We start from the raw sequence: 21168 nt of genomic DNA on the forward strand, positions 1-21168 counted from the left end.
ATACATGCTTCTCTTCTCTGCATAGTTTTTTAAAAAAGAAAAAAGCTCCAGCTCAATACGGGACAGAAGTACAAATTAAATGAACCAATATTTAATAAAAAGCCAAAAATCTGCTTTTGTAACTTCCAGTAGTTCTTTTAATCTTTTTTTTTTTTTTTTTTAAGGGTAAGATGCTCTATATGTAATTTTTCATGACTTAAAAAAAAGAGTGAAATTATCTCTAAGGAAATACTTTCAAAGCATTTCCATGGCATTGAGCATGAATAGGAAAGGATACACAGGAAGAAGCAAAAAACGCTCAGCTGGAATATTTACCCACCTCTTCCCCCTGCTCTGCTGCATGCACTAACATTAGCATCAGCTACAGACAGGTATGGACAAGGTTTTGTTTCCAGCACACATTTATCCACTTAACTAATTCTTTTTTGTTCCTGTATCAAGGGTTTCATATATGATGAGTTTCAGAGCATTACATCACTAGCCTTGCTGCTGTGGTGGTGAGGAAGTACGAATGGGACGTAACAGTTTGACTTGGAAAAGCATTACCATGTAACAATCTGAGCTGTAATTTCTGCAGAGAGAAAAGGGGTGGGGTGGTTGGATCCAGCTCTGGAAAAAACTCAGCTTTTTACATAAAAACGGCCATTGGAAGAAATCTATACTGTTATTACAACAATTGTTTAGGATAATTTGTCAGAGCCAGAAATAAGCAAAGCTATTTGCATGTCAATCAGAGATTTACCCAAGGGGGCAAAGGAGCAGTGCACCAGGAGAGCTACTGCCCCCTTATCCTTCCCACTAGCAGTCTCCTGTATGGTTTGCTAACAGCTGGTCAGCAAAATAACACAAAGAGCTATAGCATGGTTTCACTCACCTATGCTGCAGCATCTTCAGAGTTGTACAACTTCAAAACACTAAGCAACTTAAGAACTATGCAGTTCCCACATATGAAGCAGAAGGAGCAAAACAGGCATTTTAAAATTCATTTAGTAAGCATGCTTTTCTCACACGGGCACACACAAAAAACAAACCCACAATGACTTCCACCACACCAGCATGCTAAATTCCTTAGTGCTCCTGTGTGCAAAAATGGCAACAGTGACGGTGAAAAACCTTTCCTACCTTTAGACAGCCAGAAGCCTGTTCCATTTATATTTCCATGAGGATCTAATCCCTGTTATTCATGTTTTGTGGTTCCTAGGTTAGGGTTCATGGAGGCTGCAGCCAGATTACGAACCCACAGGCTGTGCTCACTAAGCTCTGGCTCCCCAGTACCTGCTTCAGAAACCAAACAGAAGAAAGAGCACAAGCTCTTCCCCCCCCCCCCTTTTTTTTTTTTTTTTTTTTTTTTTAAAGAGTTTGCCACATCTCTTGCAACAGCACAATTCAACTGAAGAAGCACAAACATAGTTGCAGTGACACAGAGGAGAACTTGTGCACTACTAAAGGTGGTGAAACATCCAGCTGTTAATTACTTTCCAGCATGAACTGAAGCCTAACTGTACCTTCGGGCACTTCATTTCAATAATTCATTCACCATGAAGAGCCTCCCTTGAATGAAAGGCAGTAAAACTCTAAAATGGTAAGGAGGAGGAGCATACTGAACAGGTCTTGGATCGCATGGTGCTTCTCACCCAGCCATGTCCCACGCATACACAGCAGGGCAACAGGCACCCACATACGCTTCTGGCAGGCAGACCTGTACCCCATTAACTTACACGCAGGAGCACTGGGCACTAGCACACAACAGGGGGACTGGAGGAACACAAATGGGAAGAAAAAGACAGACTCCTGTGTAGAAACCACAGCTCTAAAGTTTTAGGAAAGGGTTCTACTTGAAAACAACAGGTCAACAGGGAATGCTGCTATCCAGTACAGCCAGAAAAGATCTGGCTTCATTCCCCATCATGACCATTCCAAGGCCAGATCCAACAAAGCCTTTGGACACTACAGCTCCTCAGGCTTTAGTAGAATAGATGTCCACATACCTCAGCTCCTCACCTTTGCAGTAGACAATGTATAAGTAATGCCATATTTTCAAAGGCCTGCTGAAGAAAGCGCAACGAAACAAAAAAGATATGGGAGCCCAGATAACAGTTGGTGAAAAATGTTACTGTTCAACTATTTTGATTTCAGACCACTTCAAGGATGATAGAGAAAAATGACAGGATGAATGCTTAAGTCAGTTCTAGTTATTTTCTTCATTTTTCTTCTAGCAGAGACAGAAGAAAACAGGCTGCATGAACGGTACTGTACCAACAATGCAATAGACAGAGCATCGAGTAGTTTGGATACTACGTATGCAGAAAGATTGACAATCACAAATTACTTATTTGTGGTACTGCTCATGTCTAACAGTTTTAAAGACACTTAAGGCATGAGGGGAGGTGGGAAAAAAATAAAATTCCTTCAAAACAAAAGTTGGCAAGATCAGTAATAGACTTGCTCACTATGACAGCAGATTGTTTTATTTGTTGCTTGCCTTTATTTTCTTCCTACACCCTTCACAGTTCTCAAAACCTTTGCCAGTTCACCAAAACCAGCAGGAACCCTTCTGTGCAAACTTCTCTGCTCTCTATGCCCAGGTGGAAGGTAGAATTCAGAACCTTCTCCAACATGTCAAAACTCATGCAACAACAAATGTACCCGGAGGAGGGTGGGTGCATGTGTGTGTGTGTGTGTCAGTTTGAGCAGTTAGAGGGCACAGAAATAAAATCAAGTGTCAGTTGGAAGACTATACATGTAAACTATAACACTCAGAAGAAAGTCGGGTTATTGTACACAGGACTTCTCTTTCCAAGATGTTAGCACAGTATGCTCTCTCTCCTTTTGGACAGGGACAGCAAGCAAAAGGGAAACCGTGGCTTTTCCAACACATCTCACCTCCCTCATGTTATCTCCCTGTGATTATTTCCCTTCATTTTACCTAAAATCCTGTGAGGAAGCATTCAGTACTTGCGTAAGATGTTGATTTTTGAAGAGTGATCATTCAGGATGCAAAAGATAAGCAAACAAGGCAGAAAAGCAGCGGAGGGATGGAGGGAGGGAAAGGCTTTGGTTTGCCTCTCTACAGAATTTGTTTTGATACAGTATCCCTGTTGCATGAATTTTCCATATGCTTGTGTCAGATCCACTAACTAAAGCCACAGAGCTGTCAGATGCTCATTTTTTATTGTGTGCTTACATGGCAAGCCAACCTTTCCGTTGAATCCGTCAGTCTCTCCTGAAGCCAGGATCTGCAACCCAGAAAGATGTACACACTTGCATGGCCAAAAGTCTCAACTTTGCAACACAGGTGCGTCAGCAAAGCAAGGCACTACACTATGGAACCTAACAACTGTTACCATTACTTTTACAAGAAAGAATTATCAACAACTAAAAAATAGTAACTATTCTGCATATGCATTGTGAAGCAAATATCACAATGAAAACACAGATTTAAATGACTAGATACTATCAGAAGTTAGTGATTAACATAAATCAGAAAATCTCAAACTTTTGCATATGCTCAACTTTCTTTGGCTTTAAAGAAATAAGGAGCAGTAGACATTTATCTCATTACCAAAAGCCCTAAGTCAGTACTTCAGTTAAAACTTAATTTAAGCCCATCCTAGACTACACAGAATTTTGATCAAAACAGAACAAAAGCACCAATCCCAGACACCTTTTTCTTTACCCCATCTGATTAAGAAACCACGTAATCCTACAATTAAGTGAAAATATCAGTCGCACAGGCATCACATCCCAAGACTGGTGTGGGGGCAGGCGCACATTTCTACCTCACACCCATAGTCTTTAGCACTTGAAAGATTACTTGAGAGGAATTTGGAGCATGAGGAACAGAGGTAAAATACCATATTTAAATGGAGCATACACACTAATCAGGACATAAACATTTAAATAACAGAATGCAGATCCGTTAATCAAATCTGATTGCTAGCTTTCCCTCCATTTACTGGGCGTTCTTCTGGAAAATATCATCTTAATTACTGTTGCCAAAATTGTATTTTTAAAGCCTGGTGGAGAAAAAGCTGATTAGTTATCCTACTGGCTCAAGAGACACTTTTTACGTCAGCATTTACTAGAAACGCAATATTCAAGTTAACTTGCAGGTAACTAGTGTATAATTGTGCACCTACAATAACCCTTTCTGTTAATTCCAAAATAGACTTTTCCTCTTGTGCCTCTTCCCTGACGTCAGTATATTTTAAAGCATTTTACAGTTCTGCATGCCCTCACAAAAATAAGTAGGTAACCAGGAACTTTCAGCTCTGGAAAACACTGACCATTACATGCTTTTCAAGCCATTTTCTTCTGCCAAAAGGAACTTAGCTTTCAGATTCCTCCCTGTTTCTAAAGATTTTTAAGTAGCTTTTTATAAATATCATGTCCAGCTAGAGAAGCCCAACATCAGTGAGCTGTGACTACTGCTGGTCATGAGGTGCAAATTGTGATTTCCCAGCCAAACTGGGAATCAGAAATTAGTAAGCCGCATTTGTAAGCTTTTAACATCTGACCCTGGGTGGCATATTAAGGTTCCCTAGAAAATACCCAAGGAGGTTCCAATCTCTCTCTCACTCTTGATTCTACAAATGAGCACAGAAAGGAAGCTGTAAGGCACACGTGGCACAGCAGTCTGCTCGTCACACACTCTCCTTTCTTTATCAAAGTTCACTTTGACAGTTCAAGGCAGTAGACAGAAGCTGGAGTGCAAATACAGTCAACCTTTTGCTGAAGCACAGAGGCTGATCATGGTAAAGATGCTGAAGTGTGAATCTACAACTGAACAGGGAAATTGAGAACTTTTACAAAAAGAACAGGATGGAAAAAAAGTACTAAAGTTATTGTAAAAGTTAGGAAAATGTTTCAATATTCATGCACTTCCAAGCAGTTCTAAGTGTGTTTATACAAATGTACTACAGATGTAACCATCCACAGGCTTGCTCTTTTATTTTGAACAGAATGTAGAAATATTACTTAATAGGGTCAGTTTTCAGATATACTGAAAATCCATTACTTGGCAATGCTTTCTGAGCATGTTACAGACGGATATCACATTCTTCAAACCCCTGAACCTTGGCTCTTAATACACCATGTTTCTCTATAGTCAATTTCTTGTTCTGCTTTCTCACTGCGCTGTAAAAATGTTATTTCTGAAAACATAACATATTAATTGTATTTTTTAAAGCCTCGCCATGTAGAGGGCTTTACTCTGCTTCTGTAGAAATGTCTTTACATCTACAACTTTGTTCAGTGAACAAACCATAACACATAAGACGTCAGCAATATCAAAAGTTTGTGAAACTTCAGAACAGATTAGAGAGGAATAAAAGGACACCATGAATTTTCCTGTATTTCAGATGCCTGATACACTGATGATAATAGTTATACTAGCCCACCGAATGGCAGAGAAGCAACATCCAAGGACAGTGAGAACTGGAAGTTGCTTTGGGGAAAAAAGAATAAGAGAAGGAAAAAAGCACAGAGAAGGAAGAAAAACACAAACATTACTTTAAGAAAAAAAAAAAAAAGCTGTGAAGAAAAAAAGTTAAAATGATTGTCTTAAAGAGGAATGCACTATTCTTTTTGAAACAAAAAAAAAAAAAAAAAAAAAAAAACATGGTAGAAACCAGCCTTACAATGCTGGAAAAAAAGTGATAGTTAAAACCTGTTTTGTGTCAAGGCCATTTCCCACCTTGAATTCTGTGAAGCTTCCCATGAGCCCTGGGACATGCCTGGATCCACCTAGGGTGCCTTCCCGTTCAAGGGGACGGCATTCCTCCAGCAAAGGCCACAAGCAGGAGATTCCAGCTGCTTCAGCTGATTCCAGGAGCTTCAGAGTCCACCTTCAGAGTACTCTGGCATATGCAGATGATACATTGAGACAAGCAAAAGTTTCTGGTTTTCTGAAGCACTGTAGAGCTTCAGAGCAAGTCTGACTGGCCTGCTTAAGGAGCTGAAAAGACAGAAGATAGACCATTTTAGCAGGGAAGCAGATCTGCGTTCAGCAGACAAGCAACAAACACTGGCTCACTCTTGGTACCCCTGTGGCAATAGATGTCTTCAGGGTGGCAGGCAGACTGTGCAGCAATCCTGGCAGGAAACTTTGTTGAAGAGGTATTTGGGACAGCCTGACAAAAGTACAATCATCCTCAACCTACACAGCAACTCCTCTGATATCTCCAGAAGGTACATCACCATTTCAGGTTATATTTCAGAAATTTGAGGAAAAAAAGGAAAAAGCACATAAAGAAAATACTATTTTCAAATGTACTGATGGACATGTATTTGGGCTTAACATACATTAAAAATGTTCTAAAATAAATGTATGATTTCATTGGCACAGAAACATACTTTGTTTAAAAGAAAGAAAAAATACCAGAGAGAACTTACCGAAACATTCCATAAATCAATACCATGAAAAAGGATATGTATTCTCCCACCCCTTGACAAATGCGTGCAATACTTGAAACAAATTTACTGTGTACACTGTGTAAATATTTACTCTGAAAATTATTAAATCATCCCTGTAATAACACCCAGTATTTTCATAGTTCCTAATCTGCCCCAGTCACAGAAGCATTGTCCTCAGACTGACGAAGGCAATTCCCTTTTAAGATTCAATGCACTAAACTATCACAACATACACACTTAGCTCTGCCTCTTGACAACTGAGAATTACAGGAACATTTTGACATATGTATTTTGCTAATAAAAATTATAGAGTAAAATATTATAAACACAATTACTATATACAGCATCGTGTTTCCTTGATAAAACTGGGACAGAAATACTTCTTCCTGTAACAAATCCTAAAGTGGGGAGAACAGTAAAACCTCCTGTCTAAAAGACAAGCTCCTCTTCAAAAGGCACAACTGCTAGAGATTCCACAGAGGTAATGCAATAGGAAAATTATCCCAGAAACTGTGCCATAACACTTCTTTTTCCTGGCTCCATATCATGTCTGCGTCACAATCTTTAGGGTAAGAACAAGTGTACGGTCTCCTATCTGACCTAGCAGTACTCAGTATTTAAAAACAATACTGCTCAGCATTAACTTCTCCTGCTTCCCTGCCCCCCCAAATTAAGCCAAAAATCAGAGGAAATCATGCAGTGTGCTCTGAATATTCCATGACTACCACTGCTGGCAGGACTTGAGCCACATATTTCATAGGTAACTAGGAACACACGCACCGTTGTTTTGTAGCTACGTTAGGCCACAGGATCCTCCTCAACCACTACTTTTTCTCTCTGCACCTCTTTCCAAACCTTTTGCAATTTCAGCCTGCTGAGGTCTGCCCTGAGATTTACAAATGGGACTTAGCATGAACTTATATTTTAAACACACAGAAATCTGTGGAAAAAACATTCACAGGGCATCTTAGCCTAGCAGCACATGGTCCTTTTTAAGCAATTCTCTGCTTGCTGCTTCTGCAGGATATTGAAGACGTTAAGTGCAGTTTACTTCATTAACCAGATTCAATTAGGAGCACCAACAGAACCTTAAATCAAAGATTAAACTGAAAAGTACAAAGACTTTTTCAACTTTGTCTTCCACTTTTCACATCCTGTGGATCATTAAAAAGACACTTATTTTTCAGTCACCAAAGGTTATAAGGAAATTGCTAAATCAGCATGTTCTTCTGAGCAATCTCATTCTGAAAGAATCTTTAAGGACCTTTTAAAAGTTTTTGTACAAAACCAAACAGTCCTGCCTATCCTACTAAACAAAAGCTTCCCCACTTCCCCCACAAATGCGTCACAGAAGGCTCCAAACATCAGCCGTAATTTTTTTCCCCTCCTTCTTCTTAATGTAAATACTCTGAGTTATGACACATTTAAACAAGTGGAGGGAAAGACCACACACTTTGCCCAATTCATCTCATTTGGAAATTTAAAGTCCAGTTGATTCACCTCCTTTAACATAGAAAGGAAAATCTTACTTTTCCAACTGAGTGGAGAACCTGAATTTCTCTCTTTGTAATCTCATAAGCCATTACTGAGCTAAAATTCTTGCTATAGAAGTCCAACACAATAAAGAACAAGCAAGTCCAGGAAACACATACTTGTATAACCAGCTCCTTGAAAATGTGTAGCTCTAGAAAGTCTTGTTTATGTCCCCTGCATAAATATTTAGAGCAGTTTGCAATTTTAAATCAAATTGTCTGATCGCAAGAAACTCAAACTACATGCTTACTGCACCAAAAGGGAGTTGTTTCAAGATAAAATAAACAAAAAACAAAAACCCCAAAAACAGAGGGCTATTTTTTTTTCTCAACTTCCTGTATGCATGAAGTTGGACTACATGCAGACTGTTCTAGTGATAACAAATGACTGTGGCTAGAACAAAAGAGTTTTCACCCACCTCTTCAGCATGTCACCCACTTACTTACAGGCAGCTGAGGGAGGTGCTGCCCACTTTCTCCCTTTGCCAAGGACAGGGAATGAATGCAGCCCACAGATGCTTGCCTGCAGCAGCAGGTATGTACTTACCTTACCATCCCTTCCGAACACCATAAAGTAGGCTCAGTGTAAAGTCTAATGGAAGCACTACTAGGCTACAAATTCCTTTTTTAATTCTTTACTTACAGAGAATGCATTGTAGCAAGATATTTAGAAATGTTTACAATGCTCTTGGAAAGTTTATTTTGCTGTGGAAAAGAGGCCTGTGCAATAACACAGCACACAACTACAAACTGATGCATACGGAGTTTGAAAATACTGACGTGAGTGTCAACAGATAAACTTGCATGATTTTAAAGCATTACAAAGATAATTTGAGAAAACGTGAGACTATAATCACAGAATCACAGAATTTCTAGGTTGGAAGAGACCTCAAGGTCATCGAGTCCAACCTCCAACCTAACGCTAACAGCCCTCCACTAAACCATATCCCTAAGCTCTACATCTAAACGTCTTTTGAAGACTTCCAGGGATGGTGACTCCACCACTTCCCTGGGCAGCCTGTTCCAATGTCTAACAACCCTTTCAGTGAAGAAGTTCTTCCTAACATCTAACCTAAAACTCCCCTGGCTCAACTTAAGCCCATTCCCCCTCGTCCTGTCACCAGGCACGTGGGAGAACAGGCCAACCCCCACCTCGCTACAGCCTCCCTTGAGGTACCTAAAAAGAGCGATAAGGTCGCCCCTGAGCCTCCTCTTCTCCAGGCTGAACAAGCCCAGCTCCCTCAGCCGCTCCTCGTAGGACTTGTTCTCCAGGCCCCTCACCAGCTTCGTCGCCCTTCTCTGGACCCGCTCAAGCACCTCCATGTCCTTCTTGTAGCGAGGGGCCCAAAACTGAACACAGTACTCGAGGTGCGGCCTCACCAGAGCTGAGTACAGGGGGACGATCACCTCCCTAGCCCTGCTGGTCACACCGTTTCTTATGCAAGCCAGGATGCTGTTGGCCTTCTTGGCTACCTGAGCACACTGCTGGCTCATATTCAGCCGACTATCCACCATCACTCCCAGGTCCTTCTCTGCCTGGCAGCTATAAACCTTTGCCTTTTTCCTAACAGACATTTAAGATGATGATGATAAATCCGCGAGGAAGCTCTGATAACTAAGCCTCTGTAGCCTATTCAGGATTTTGTTATTTACATTTTAATTTCTAGTAGTTGCATACTGGAAGCAGCTTTTTCTTTCTTTTTTTTTTTTTTTTTTTTTTAGGGAACTTCACCAGCCACTCAGAACTTTAAAACAGTTACCTTACATCTCAACGCAAACCAAAATCTATTCTGAGTTGCAAGAATTTAAAAAAAAGTCATTCTTCTGAATGCTCTGAGAAAGCTTGACTCTCGTAAAAAGTAGCTGTTCCTGAGCCCAAAAAACTTGACTCAGTTTCATCCCAGAGCCAACTGTCTGTTGTAATAGAAATGTTTGAAAGAACAACCGCTTGCTTTTTAAAGAACAAATCTTACTTTTTGTTTCTCTTTTCATAACCTCTGCTTTTTTTCCCCCCGAGACATTCCTAACATACTGGGGCTCATACATCAGCAAATGCCAAATTCTGTAATATTTCTTACTCTTTGCTTAATTAAAATAAACAAGACAGTGAATGTGAAGGTGAGACAGAATCATATATCCGCATTGTTTCAACTTCACTTTACTTGCAAAGACATCTAACTGGCTTATAAGATATCTTCAATCCCCCAGATCATGGCTGCTTTTTCATGTCTGTAGGAATTAAGTTGTGTTGTGTTTTGTGTGTTTTTTTTTTTTTTTTCTTTTTTAACCTGACCCTTCACTAATTTCTTCCAGCTTATGCCTGATTTTAACTGCAATGATAAAATTTCTACTCCATAAAAAGCAATTTGTTCTTTTCTGCCATTAAGAGAACAGAACCAATCTGCTTCTTCCATTCTTTTTATCGAAGTCATCCTCGCAGATGTGTCTTCGCAATCCTTTTACCTGGAACATCATTCTTTTATCCCTCTTCCTAATGTTATTTTAACACCCTCTGAAATCACCTATTCTTGCCACTGTTTGCATCAAGCAGACTCACTTTGCATTATCCCCTTCTCCTAATATTAATCACGCATACACAGCAATCTGTAATACACACATATTCAGAGATGACAGTGCCAGCTGCATTTAATGTTGTTTGTTTTTAAACTTCAGTCTTAGCCATACTTTGTCCATTCTGAATAAAAGCTGTATGACAAATTTTAGGGGCATTTTATTATTATTATGTTTTAATTGATGTGTTAACTAAGAAAAGTTCAGTTTCCTCTCGGTTTACTAAAATTTGTAAAGTCATTGCATTAAGAACCTCTGTTGCTTCCCAGTTTTGAATTTTGTCAGTAGAAACAGTTCTAAAGGGGAACAAGCTAGGAATAAGGAATAGATCTCATGTTATCATGATGAAAATACATACCTATTTTTGGGCAATTTAAGAATCTCCAAAAGCCTACCATTTATACATGGCAAATACAGGTTTCCAGCACAGTTTCAGATGTTCAAGTTGGCATACATTAGCACAAGCTTTGGAAAAAAAAAAAAAAAAAGGGGGGGGGGGGGAGGGGAGGCAATCTTGTAATTCTACCTACTCTGGGCCCTCCATTTCCATCCCCACAGCTTTTCCACCCTTACACCAGCACAGGCTTTTGTGAGCCCAAGTGACAGAACCGCTGGGGTGTAAGAAGGGGTCTGAGCTGAGCCTGTCTTCATGCTCCGCCCTCCCAGGCTGCAGGGTGCACAGCATCAGGGATCTGATCCAGCATAAGAGTCACCCCCTGCCCTCGGTGTTAGCATAGCTAAAGTTATCTTGAAACCACCTGGGAAACTATGACCTTAAAGACGTTCCTCTCTGAAGGCTTTTCCTGCACTGAGCCCCTCCTCACTGCAGGGGCTTTCTTAGCAGCAGCTCCAAACTCTGCAACATTACACCACATACAAGAAGAAGAATATTACAGAAACCGGCATAAACGTTTAAAACCTATAAGAGCCCTAACAGCTCTCATACCAGGAACAAATGCTGCAAAGCTCACTGATGGGAGAGATTTCTCCCTCTGCTCCCTCATGCCTGGTCCATGGGGGGTACATCACTGTGGTACACAGCCCACGCGGTGTGGTCCCACCGTGGTGGTGACTCACATGGGAAGTGCTGCAGTTCAATAAGATTGAATTTCTTGGGTTTTCTGGTTTTTGTTGTTTTTCCCCCCTTCAGTTTACTATTTTAATAGCTAAGAAGCAACATTTAAGAATATCCTTTAAATGTTAAGATGGTGAAGCCAAGTGCTAAGAAGTCACAGAATGCCAAAAGTAAGGTTGTTTACCCAAACAAACTCAGTTTGGCTCTGGGCCTTATTTGCAGCACACGCCAAATACAAGACTACCAGTTTCTTCATCATCTTTTCCATTGTTTAGCCACCGAGCAGCTGCTTCACAACACTGACAACTTTATCTTTCGAACCCTTAGAAGCTGATGTGGTACCGGTATCTCCAGTTTACAGGCAAGAGACAAAAGCATGGAGAGATTAACAGATTTGCCAAAAGTGTTGACTAATCTTAGGTCACCTAGATTATGATTTTTACTTTAAAAAAAAAAAAAAATAATAAAAATAAAAAAAATAATAAAAAAAAGATACTTCACACTTTTACATCTACAACTTGGAAGTAAGGGGACCAACTGCAGTTGCAGAAACTCAGAATTCATGCCTTGGCATCTCAGCTCTAGCAAAATGAAGAGCACAATTAACAGTTGGCTGCAAAAATCAGGTTTAACAGAATTGCTCAGCCTCACACAAGAAGCTTGGAAGCAGAGGCAGGAACAAAACACAGCTCTCTCAAGGCAGTACAGTCTTATCCACCCTACCATTCTTTCCTCTCTAGCAATCCCCTCTCAGCAGACACTTTTCCATTGCTTGTGACCACTGACATAAGGGGCCCAACCATCCTGCACAGCAAACGGGACTAGACCCTGTCAAAAAAAACACTTAGATGATCAAAACTGGGGATATATAACAGGGAGATGGGGATAGGATAGGTAAGGCGGAAAAGGGTGGCAAACCACAGTTTTAAATCCAGCCTTTATACACTGCAGTGTATTTTAGACAGTTTTATAAACATAAATATGTATATTATTCACCTTACAACAGAATTTACTGGCTGTAGCCAAGAAGCTCTGTAAGGTGCAAGGACGCTTATACAGCACAGTAGGAAACAACTGTCAGCGTGAAGTTCTCACGCTCCAAACAGGTAAAACAAATCCCCCCCAAAATAGAGAAACATTATTATTCCACACCACAAACAAGGCACAGAGAGACTACTTCTGTGGCTTACAAGAGATACATGCGAAGTCCATGCGTTGCATCGTGGGAGGGTCTTCTGGAACTTCCGCTGACAGCATACCTACAGAGCCACCTGTACCTTCTACCTTCATGAGGGAGACTTGGGCTTTTTAGTTGTTCAAGTATTGGAAACAACCCGACACAAAGAAACCATAACTGCTGCCAAATGAATGGGGATTTATGTAATAAAGTTACCAAGTCAAAGCTCTGACTTCTTGTTCCACCTGCATCACACATGCTCCAGACGTTTCAGCGAAATACTTACCTGGACTTTCTCTACAGTGTCTTTAGGGATGTCTATGGGTACGCTACAGGGCACAGCACACCAGCACTTGTGGTATACCAATACCACACCAATGGAGCCTCAGAAATACCCTAAAGCAAAACATTTTTCTGTCAGAAACAGCACCGTGGCCCAAAAGTCAAACATAATGCCTGAACATTTCTTTTGAACTGAGTAAGCACAAGTTACAGAAGTGAGTCTTAAAAAAAAAATATATAAAAAAATAAAAATGAAGACTCTGCAAATCCTTTGATAAAAATCATGAGTTAAAGCTCAGCACAATGATCACTTCTCAGGTTTTATAGATGACATGACCAAACACTAATGAGAAACGTTAACCTGTCAGTTTTCAATGTAGACAGGCCTATTTCAGTACTGAAAGCAAATTATAATTTTAAACCAACTCCAAGAGCCTTAAGATTTTTCAGACACTTCATTCTCATGGAAATCATCAGACCCAGAATGTATCCAGTTGTCCAGCCAATTTAGGCACACTTTTCAGATTACACCAAAGCTATCAATCTATTAAACACAATTTATATTATACTTGCACTTCTTTAACAAGTACAAAGATTTAAAACCTTTGAAAACAGATCTTGAACTTGATGGGCCCATCCACCATTTGTTTTGAATGGAAATATTTGATTGAGAAGAAAAAGTAGAAACAGCAACAATTTGCATTCCTAAAAATAAAGAGAAGCTTATCTAGGAAAAAGACAAAAATATGTTACATTTTTGTACTAGTGCATCAGAGCACTGTGCTGAACACTGCACAGATAATAAGCAAGTTTTCAATTTGAACTCTGCAATTGGGTGCACCTAAGTAAACAAAAACATGAGTTGTTTTTCCTCCTATATCCTCAGAACCATCTGACAACAAAACCAAGCCCACTCAGCTCTGCTAAAAGCATGATTCTCTAATGTAGCTGTACTTCTGGGAATACATTACTGCTTCTGTGAAATGTTTTGTTACAGACGTGTATCACTTGGCCATGTAAATATATGGTGTGACTGCATGCGAAGTAGTCTTTTACCAGTTACCTAAAACTTAACACAACAAATAAAGTAAATTTAGGACCAATGACCTCTGGATGTCTGGTAAGCAGTACTTTCTCGAGCCTCCCACTTTCTCGAGCCTCCCTCCTGAATGAGATCGATGTTTTCCCTCTTTCACAACACACTCCTTTCCTGGGGGGGATGACAATGCTTTTCGTTAACAACACGATAATGTGTCTGAGATTAGCTTTTTTTTTTTTTTTTTTTTTTTTCCTTTAAGAGGCTAAGACAAGGTCAGGAACGCCTGCTTATTTGCTCCATTTCAGTTGCATAGCTGACTGGTAACTCAGATAAATGCCAGTCTTTTCCCAGGCATGTCTTTAGCCTTTGTTTTTGAAACTACTTCATTTTTGGAACTTGTATGCATTCAAATCATATCCTTTTGAGACCTGGAAAAAACATAATTTATCTCCAACTTTAGCCACTTCTGGGGATGGCTACAATTATTATTAAACTTGTCAGGAGACATGCAAGTCTGATACCATGCACAACAGCTCTTACCAAGGCAGTCCACTGGTGATGCTAACGCTTTTTACTTGAGGATGTATTTGCAGCAAGAAGCTGGGAAGACTGACATGTCAAAACAAAATAATAAAACAAGCACAGCACAGCAGATGCCTTATTGACATAAGGCATCAGATATAACATGCTCATTCAGCCGCAGTCAGGCATTAAAACCATGTGACAAGCACATAGTTGTGAAAATAAACAGCCAACTAATTTCATTTTCTTTTAAAAATTATTTACAAAGTAATGTTTCCCATATCCTGCCCTCTCGATAACAGTTTGGTTTTTTGTTTGTTTGTTTTGTGGTGTGTTTTTTTTTTCCTGCTGTAAAATAGGCTAGCATAGCACTATATTTATTGACTCATCTATAAACAGACAGCAAAACCCAAGACGGGGGGTGAGGGTAGGGGACCTCAGCACACACAAAAACACACACACACAAAAAACAAACTTGATCTTCACTGTGGAACACTTCAGGGACACTTCTAATTTGTCAAAGACTGTCTGCTCTTTCAAAAGCATACAAAATAAGTAAAATAAAGCCATGACACAAAAAGAAGAGCCTTCAGGTTACTTGCCAAATTCTTACATTTAGATCTACATATTAAACAATGCCATTTCATTTTCCCCAGACAATACAGCTGCTCACAGTAAACACGGGCAATATTAAAACTTTTTTTTACAGTTACTTCTGTGCTGATGAAAATCACAAATTAACTTTTTTTACGGGGTGGGGAGAAGTAAAGTCATGGGTTTGCTTTTGTTTTAGAATTTGTGTACATACATTAGGTTCTTGGATTTGGTTGCTTACTCTTTAGGCAGATTTGGACTCAAATTCGCAAACCAAGTAACTCATCTGATACACAGGACAGTAGATAGACAGTGTCAAGGATTGCTCAGCAGCGCTCTCTTGGAAAAGTTAAACATTGATGGGCTCCAGACATGGCAAAGCTACCGGCAACTTGACTGCGATGGGGCAAGCAGAGGGTTTGAGACAAGGAAAGGAGAAGGCAGGTAAGGCTACGGTGTTCTTTGTACATAGTTCAGATAGTAATAATTAGGTGTAGACAATGTAAACATAACTTTTATCATAAAAATAAAAGCTACTTAACCTTACATCTTTGTCTTCCAAAGGTTATAAAAATTTCAGAGCTTGCTGAGTTTCACCTTAGACCACAGATGTGTATTCTTTCTGCAGATCTAGTTATTACCTGTACCAATCGCCATAAATTGAACAGCACATCTACAATGTATACTTAAAAGTTTTAATGGTTAAGACTCTCAATTTAAGTCTGGTCTAACCTTCTATACACAAGTGTAAACTGCCAGAAAGGAGAGATATGCAATCTTTCAGCCTCCTCAAAATCCATCAAAACCCGAGGTTTTCAGCATTTGCTGCTGTATTCTCAGAGACGGATAAAATAACTAAAACTGAAATCCAGTTTTCCTCATTTTCAAGACTAAAAATAAAAATAGGGTATCACTAATGAGAAGTAAACTGATTTTTCAGATCACTTCACCTCTAATAACCTATGGTAGCAATACATGCTTACAACATTTTGAAGATCTCAGCATCTATGTAGTTTCAACAATCATTTTTAACTGTTAATAAGAAGTTCCACCATCATTTCAAATTATGGGCTCACTGTATACCTCTGGTTCCCTTCCCAACATTTAACCCACCTTAATTTACTCAAAAACCTCTCCTAGTTGTAGAAAAACAGAAACTGATAAAAACTGCTATTAGAGGGGTGATAAAAGCTAAATGACAGGGGATATTACACAAGGAAAAAAAAAAAGTAATTTATTTCTTACACAATTAAGAGTTTAATTGGATTATTTATTTTAAATGCTTTCAGTTAAATGAATACAAAGCTACTAAAAGCTTTACAGTAGACTTAACTCCTATTAAGTTCAAAGCAGTACAAGAGTGGATACTAGAGCACTAAAATTAGATCACTTTTATATTAGATTGGCAAACATTACATCAATTACATCAGCAACTTGGTAAGCAGGAATACTGAAACTTGGGGCCTAATTTATTGCTTTAAGTTCATTCAGAATGGGAAATGGCATCACCTAAATGCAAGGCACTGCAAAGTGCCCACTGCTGCTTTTTCCCCTCTCCTGATCCGTGATGGAGGTTTATCCATCACGCTGTTCCACGTTTCTTGAGTGAAGGCACTGCAAAAACATCCTCTGCAGCAGAGATGGTCACTGGTAGCAGTGACACAGTTCACAGAACCCCAAGGTTTTTGATACAGCTGTATACACTAGCACTTCAGAGCCTCACAATTGTAAACTAAGTGAAACACGCGCTTATGACTGTTGGGTTTTGGAGGTGGTTTTTTTTTTTTGTGTGTGTGTTTTTTTTGTTTTGTTTTGTTTTTTTAAATAAGAGTTGCATCAAATGCTGTTCCTGCTCCAAGAAGTTTATGCTGGTATTTGTGGTTTTGTCCTTTTTTTTTTTTTTTTTTTCTAAAGGGATGCTTCCCTACCACAGCAGTGAAATTAACCTTAAGAAGCTGATGACAGCCACATGAGGGGGTGCATGTGGAAGCATGTTCTCCCAACAGCTACATATGAGGCTTATGGTAGAAGCTTGTTGTCCTTCCACATACACGTCTGCTTTTCAACTAATCTGTATTTTTCCCCTCATTTAATTCCTCCAGGGCCACTTTGACCAAGACAGCAACAAATAATCAAGGGATCTGATTGCACACATTCATCTGCCCGTCCTGGGCTCTGTTAATGCCAGGATTTTGTTCCAGGAGCCACCTGGACATCTCAGCCTGTCAGTTTGTGGAGCATGTCTTTTACACACTTGCTCCCTTCTGCAAGTGAGCTCAGCTGCGTGAAGGCAGGCCAGTGAGGAGACCAAGGTCAAACCCAGTGACTCCTGGGGTAGCATGGACGACGGAGATGATAAATAGTGGGAAGGCATGCACGGGAGGACAGTCTGATCCCCTCCAAAGCAAGCCAAACCAATTACTATCAAGAAAAACAATGACTGCCAGCCAGATCTCAGACTGCATTTTACATTGCAAACACTTCCAACCTCCCAGTATATTTCAACTGTAAATTCTCTGGCAAGAAAACTGTGTCGTCTTTTGCTTTTTCAGAGTTCAAGCTACTTATTGCTCTAATCTGGAGGATATCAAGTACGCAGTCGTGCACACAGTACAGCAATAAGAACAGATCCACTTATTTCTCTCAAAATTAGAGAAGCCTCCTGAATTTGCTAGCAAGATATTTTGGGGTCAAAATAGACTTCATGAGTACACATTTTTTCAACCTCATAACTGGAAACACAACCAAGTTTTGCAAATGCTTTTTCTCTCTATGGAGAGCTACATACCTCTCAGATTTCTTGGATGTATCTGCTTTGTCCGCGGCATTTTCCTCTAATCTCATATACCACTTTTTCCTCTCAGAAACGAAGAGTACAGCAAGCAGAGAGATGGCAGCGCCATAAACTTGACAAAGGGGTAAATTAATCCGTATGCTAAAAAAAAATAAAAAAAATAAAAGTGAGAAGTTAGGAGATGTATACAGCATTAAGAAGGAAAACTAAAGATACCTATCCACTCCCTTTCACCCTAAAACAGTTACAGAATTTAGCAATGACCAAGAAATATTTCTGTATCCATCCCTTTATGGAGCAAGATGTTCCACTACTGTAAGAAAACTAAATGAGGGTGAAACTCCTTTTGGGATTACTCAGGAGGCATGAGAAAACTAAGACACTTTTCCACATTCGTCAGCAGTTTTCTAGCCAGAAAATGTCTTCCAACAACTTGTGCCCCATGTAAATAATTCTGGAAAACTAAACAAAATTTGACATCGGGCTTTAAGATAATACATACACTTCTCTGGGGGAGAAGGCAGAGTGAAGGGCAAACACAGACTGCAGCAGCAATAACCCCATTTGCAACACAAGGAAGCCTCCTCCGGTTCCCCCACTTGGGGCTTGCAGGTCCAGAGGAACTCCTCAGGGGAAGTTTCTGGTAAAATACCACAAGCAGCACAGAACCACACAGGCCCTTGACCCAGCTGCAAGCTGTTGCACAGCCACTTTCTGCCCTGCCACCCTCCCAGGTAGCTGCAACAGTCCCTGCATTTGCAGGAGGCTGCAGGCAGCAAAGGCCAAGTACGCACAAACCCCACGGATAGGGGAATTTTTTAAATATTTTTTTAAACAGCCAACATACCAGATTTTGTACTGAAATGGTACCAACCCACACATGCATACCCAAAATTACACCTTATTCCATGTTAACAAAACTTTCTCACTTTTCAAATGTTCTTACGATTTACTCCTGGTTTAAAGAGCAGTTTGTTTAATTTCCAAAATCCCCCCAGACCTATAGCAAATTACTTACACAGAACTTATAAAAGAGAAAACAACCGTGTAGTCCCCCTGTTCCAGCTAAACAAAGCGAAACGCCGACCACTTCTTTTTATGGCAATACCGTCTTGGATAGTGAGATTTTCGTAATTAACACAAGGAAGAATTTCTCTTAATTTCTACAAATCCCTCAATGGCCCTTAATATGGACAAGATGATTACAGAGAGCTACTTAAGGGAGGAAGCATGTAGGATTTTTAGCATTTAAACATTAACTTTGTGGGGGGAGGGTTAAGCCAGGCGAAGTTTTTTTTTTTTTTTTTAAATAAAAACGAAATTCAAACCCCCCCCCCCCCCCCTTCAAGCAGACTTCTGGCCGCCACCCCTTCGGTCTAGAGGCCGCTGGGGAGCACGAGCATTAATTTTTAACGCTTCTTTTGTCTGTTGCAGCAGGAAGAGGAGCCAGGCAGGGGAAGAGGCTGGCACAAAGGATGGCTGGGGGCTGCCGGCTCTGTCCCAAGGGCTCCTCGCCAGGACGCTTCGAGGAGGGGAAAACCGGGATCAAACTTTGGGGGTGGGGGGTGGGCACATAGGTGGAGGGGGCAGAAGTGGAGGGGATACAGGGGAAGGGGAGAATTGGGGGGGTATGAGGGGGGAGGGGGGGGGAGGAGGGGAAGGGGAGGGAAGGAAATGAGAAAGGAGAAAGAAAAAAAAAAAAAAAACATGAATGAAGAGAGAGGGAGGAGCCTGGGAAAACCCCTCCGCAACGCCGCGCCGAACAAAGCGCTGCGCACACGCCGGGCACCTGGGGAGGGGGGGGGGGGGCACAACAGCACCATAAAAATTAAATTAAAAAAACAAAAAAAAAAAAACAAAAAAAAGAAACAAAACACGGGGGACCCCACGCGGGGGTTGTGGGGAGCGGAGCCCCTCTAGTACCCCCCCCCTTCCCCCATCGGTGCCTCTCCTTCCCCCCTTTCCCCTCCCGCTCCCAGGGCCCGCTGCAAACCTGGCGGAGGCTGATGGCGGCGGGGAGGCCGGCGGGGGGGGGGGGGATAGGGAAGGGGGGGGGGGGAAAAGGGGGAGGCCGGGAGCCTCCTTCACTTGACAGCCTCAAACACAAACATGACCCAGCGGCGCCGCCTCGCACAGCCTCCCTCCTCCTCCTCCTCCTCCTCCAAGCGCCGTGCCCCCCCCCCCCTCCAGGCTCCGCCCCCCCCGGGCTCCCCTCGGGGAGAGCCGCGCCGTGACCGGGGCAGGGCGGGGAGGGGAGGGGAAGAGCGGGGGGAGGGTGCTCGAGGGGGGGGGGAGGGGGGGCGTCACCCTCCCTCACTTTCTATTGCAGGAAGCGGGTGACGTCACCGGGTCTCCCGGCCCCGCCCCCTTGCCCTCCTTCCCCCCCCCGAGCCCGGGGGGTGGGGGAGGGGTCACCAAGGGGGTTTCCTCGCGGGCCGCTGGGGGAGGGGCGGCGAACACCCTGTCCTACCCCCCCCCATCCATCCCTCCCAGTGCGGGGACCGCCCCCGGCCCCCATAATGGGGGACCCCCCCCGCCCCCTCCACGAGCAGCCCTATTAAGCACCAGACGCCCCCTCCCCATTCACCCCCCACACCCCAAAAGTTATTCTCCCCCCCCCCAAGAAAAAAAAAAAAAAAACAGGAAAAAAAAAAACACACTAGTGCCGTCGGTCGCGCTCCCCCCTGCCACCTCCCGGCCCCCGGGGCACCGGCACGGCCACGCAGCGCGGAGGATCCCGGAGGTTCCTCCCTCCCTCCCTCCCGGTTTGCCCGTCCCCCCTCCGCGCCCCGCCGGGGTACTCACCCCCGCGCCCCCCAACTTTCCGTGCCGGCACCGAGCCCCTCCACCGCCGCCAGTGGGCGGGGGAGGAAATCCGAGGGGGAGGCGCGTCGGGCTCGCCCCTTTTTTGGCCCGGGGGGGCGATGCGGGGGTGGGGATGGGGACGGCCCCCCAGGCGGAGAGGGACGGGGAGGGAGGGGCTCTGAGCGCCGAGAGGGGGGTTGGTGGCTTCTGTGCTTCCTCCCCCCCCCCTTTTTTTTCTTTTTTTTTTTGTTGGGGGGGGAAGGTGTTGGCAGCTTTTCGGAACCACTCAGGTTTTCCGTCGGCCCCAGCGCACGCCGCCCTCAGCGCATAAAACCCCAATGAAATAATTAAATGCCTCCTCCC

The 21168-nt window shown here is 42.1% G+C and overlaps 1 protein-coding gene across 3 annotated transcripts in view; it reads right to left on the minus strand.

Moving 5' to 3' along the window:
• Positions 1-20856, minus strand: part of HIVEP1 (HIVEP zinc finger 1) — a 119289-nt gene extending 98433 nt beyond the window's left edge. For all 3 annotated transcript variants that reach the window (XM_084282893.1, XM_084282891.1, XM_084282892.1), the window contains exons 1-2: positions 20806-20856; positions 17995-18141 (exon numbers count right to left, since the gene is read on the minus strand). In XM_084282893.1, coding sequence (XP_084139019.1) covers positions 17995-18034 — 40 coding nt within the window. In that variant the 5' untranslated portion in view covers positions 18035-18141; positions 20806-20856. The remainder of the gene's footprint in view (positions 1-17994; positions 18142-20805) is intronic.
• Between the last annotated feature and the right edge of the window lie 312 nt (positions 20857-21168).

The sequence above is a fragment of the Netta rufina genome, assembly GCF_964035555.1.
Source record: "Netta rufina genome assembly, chromosome: 2".
NCBI lineage: Eukaryota > Metazoa > Chordata > Aves > Anseriformes > Anatidae > Netta > Netta rufina.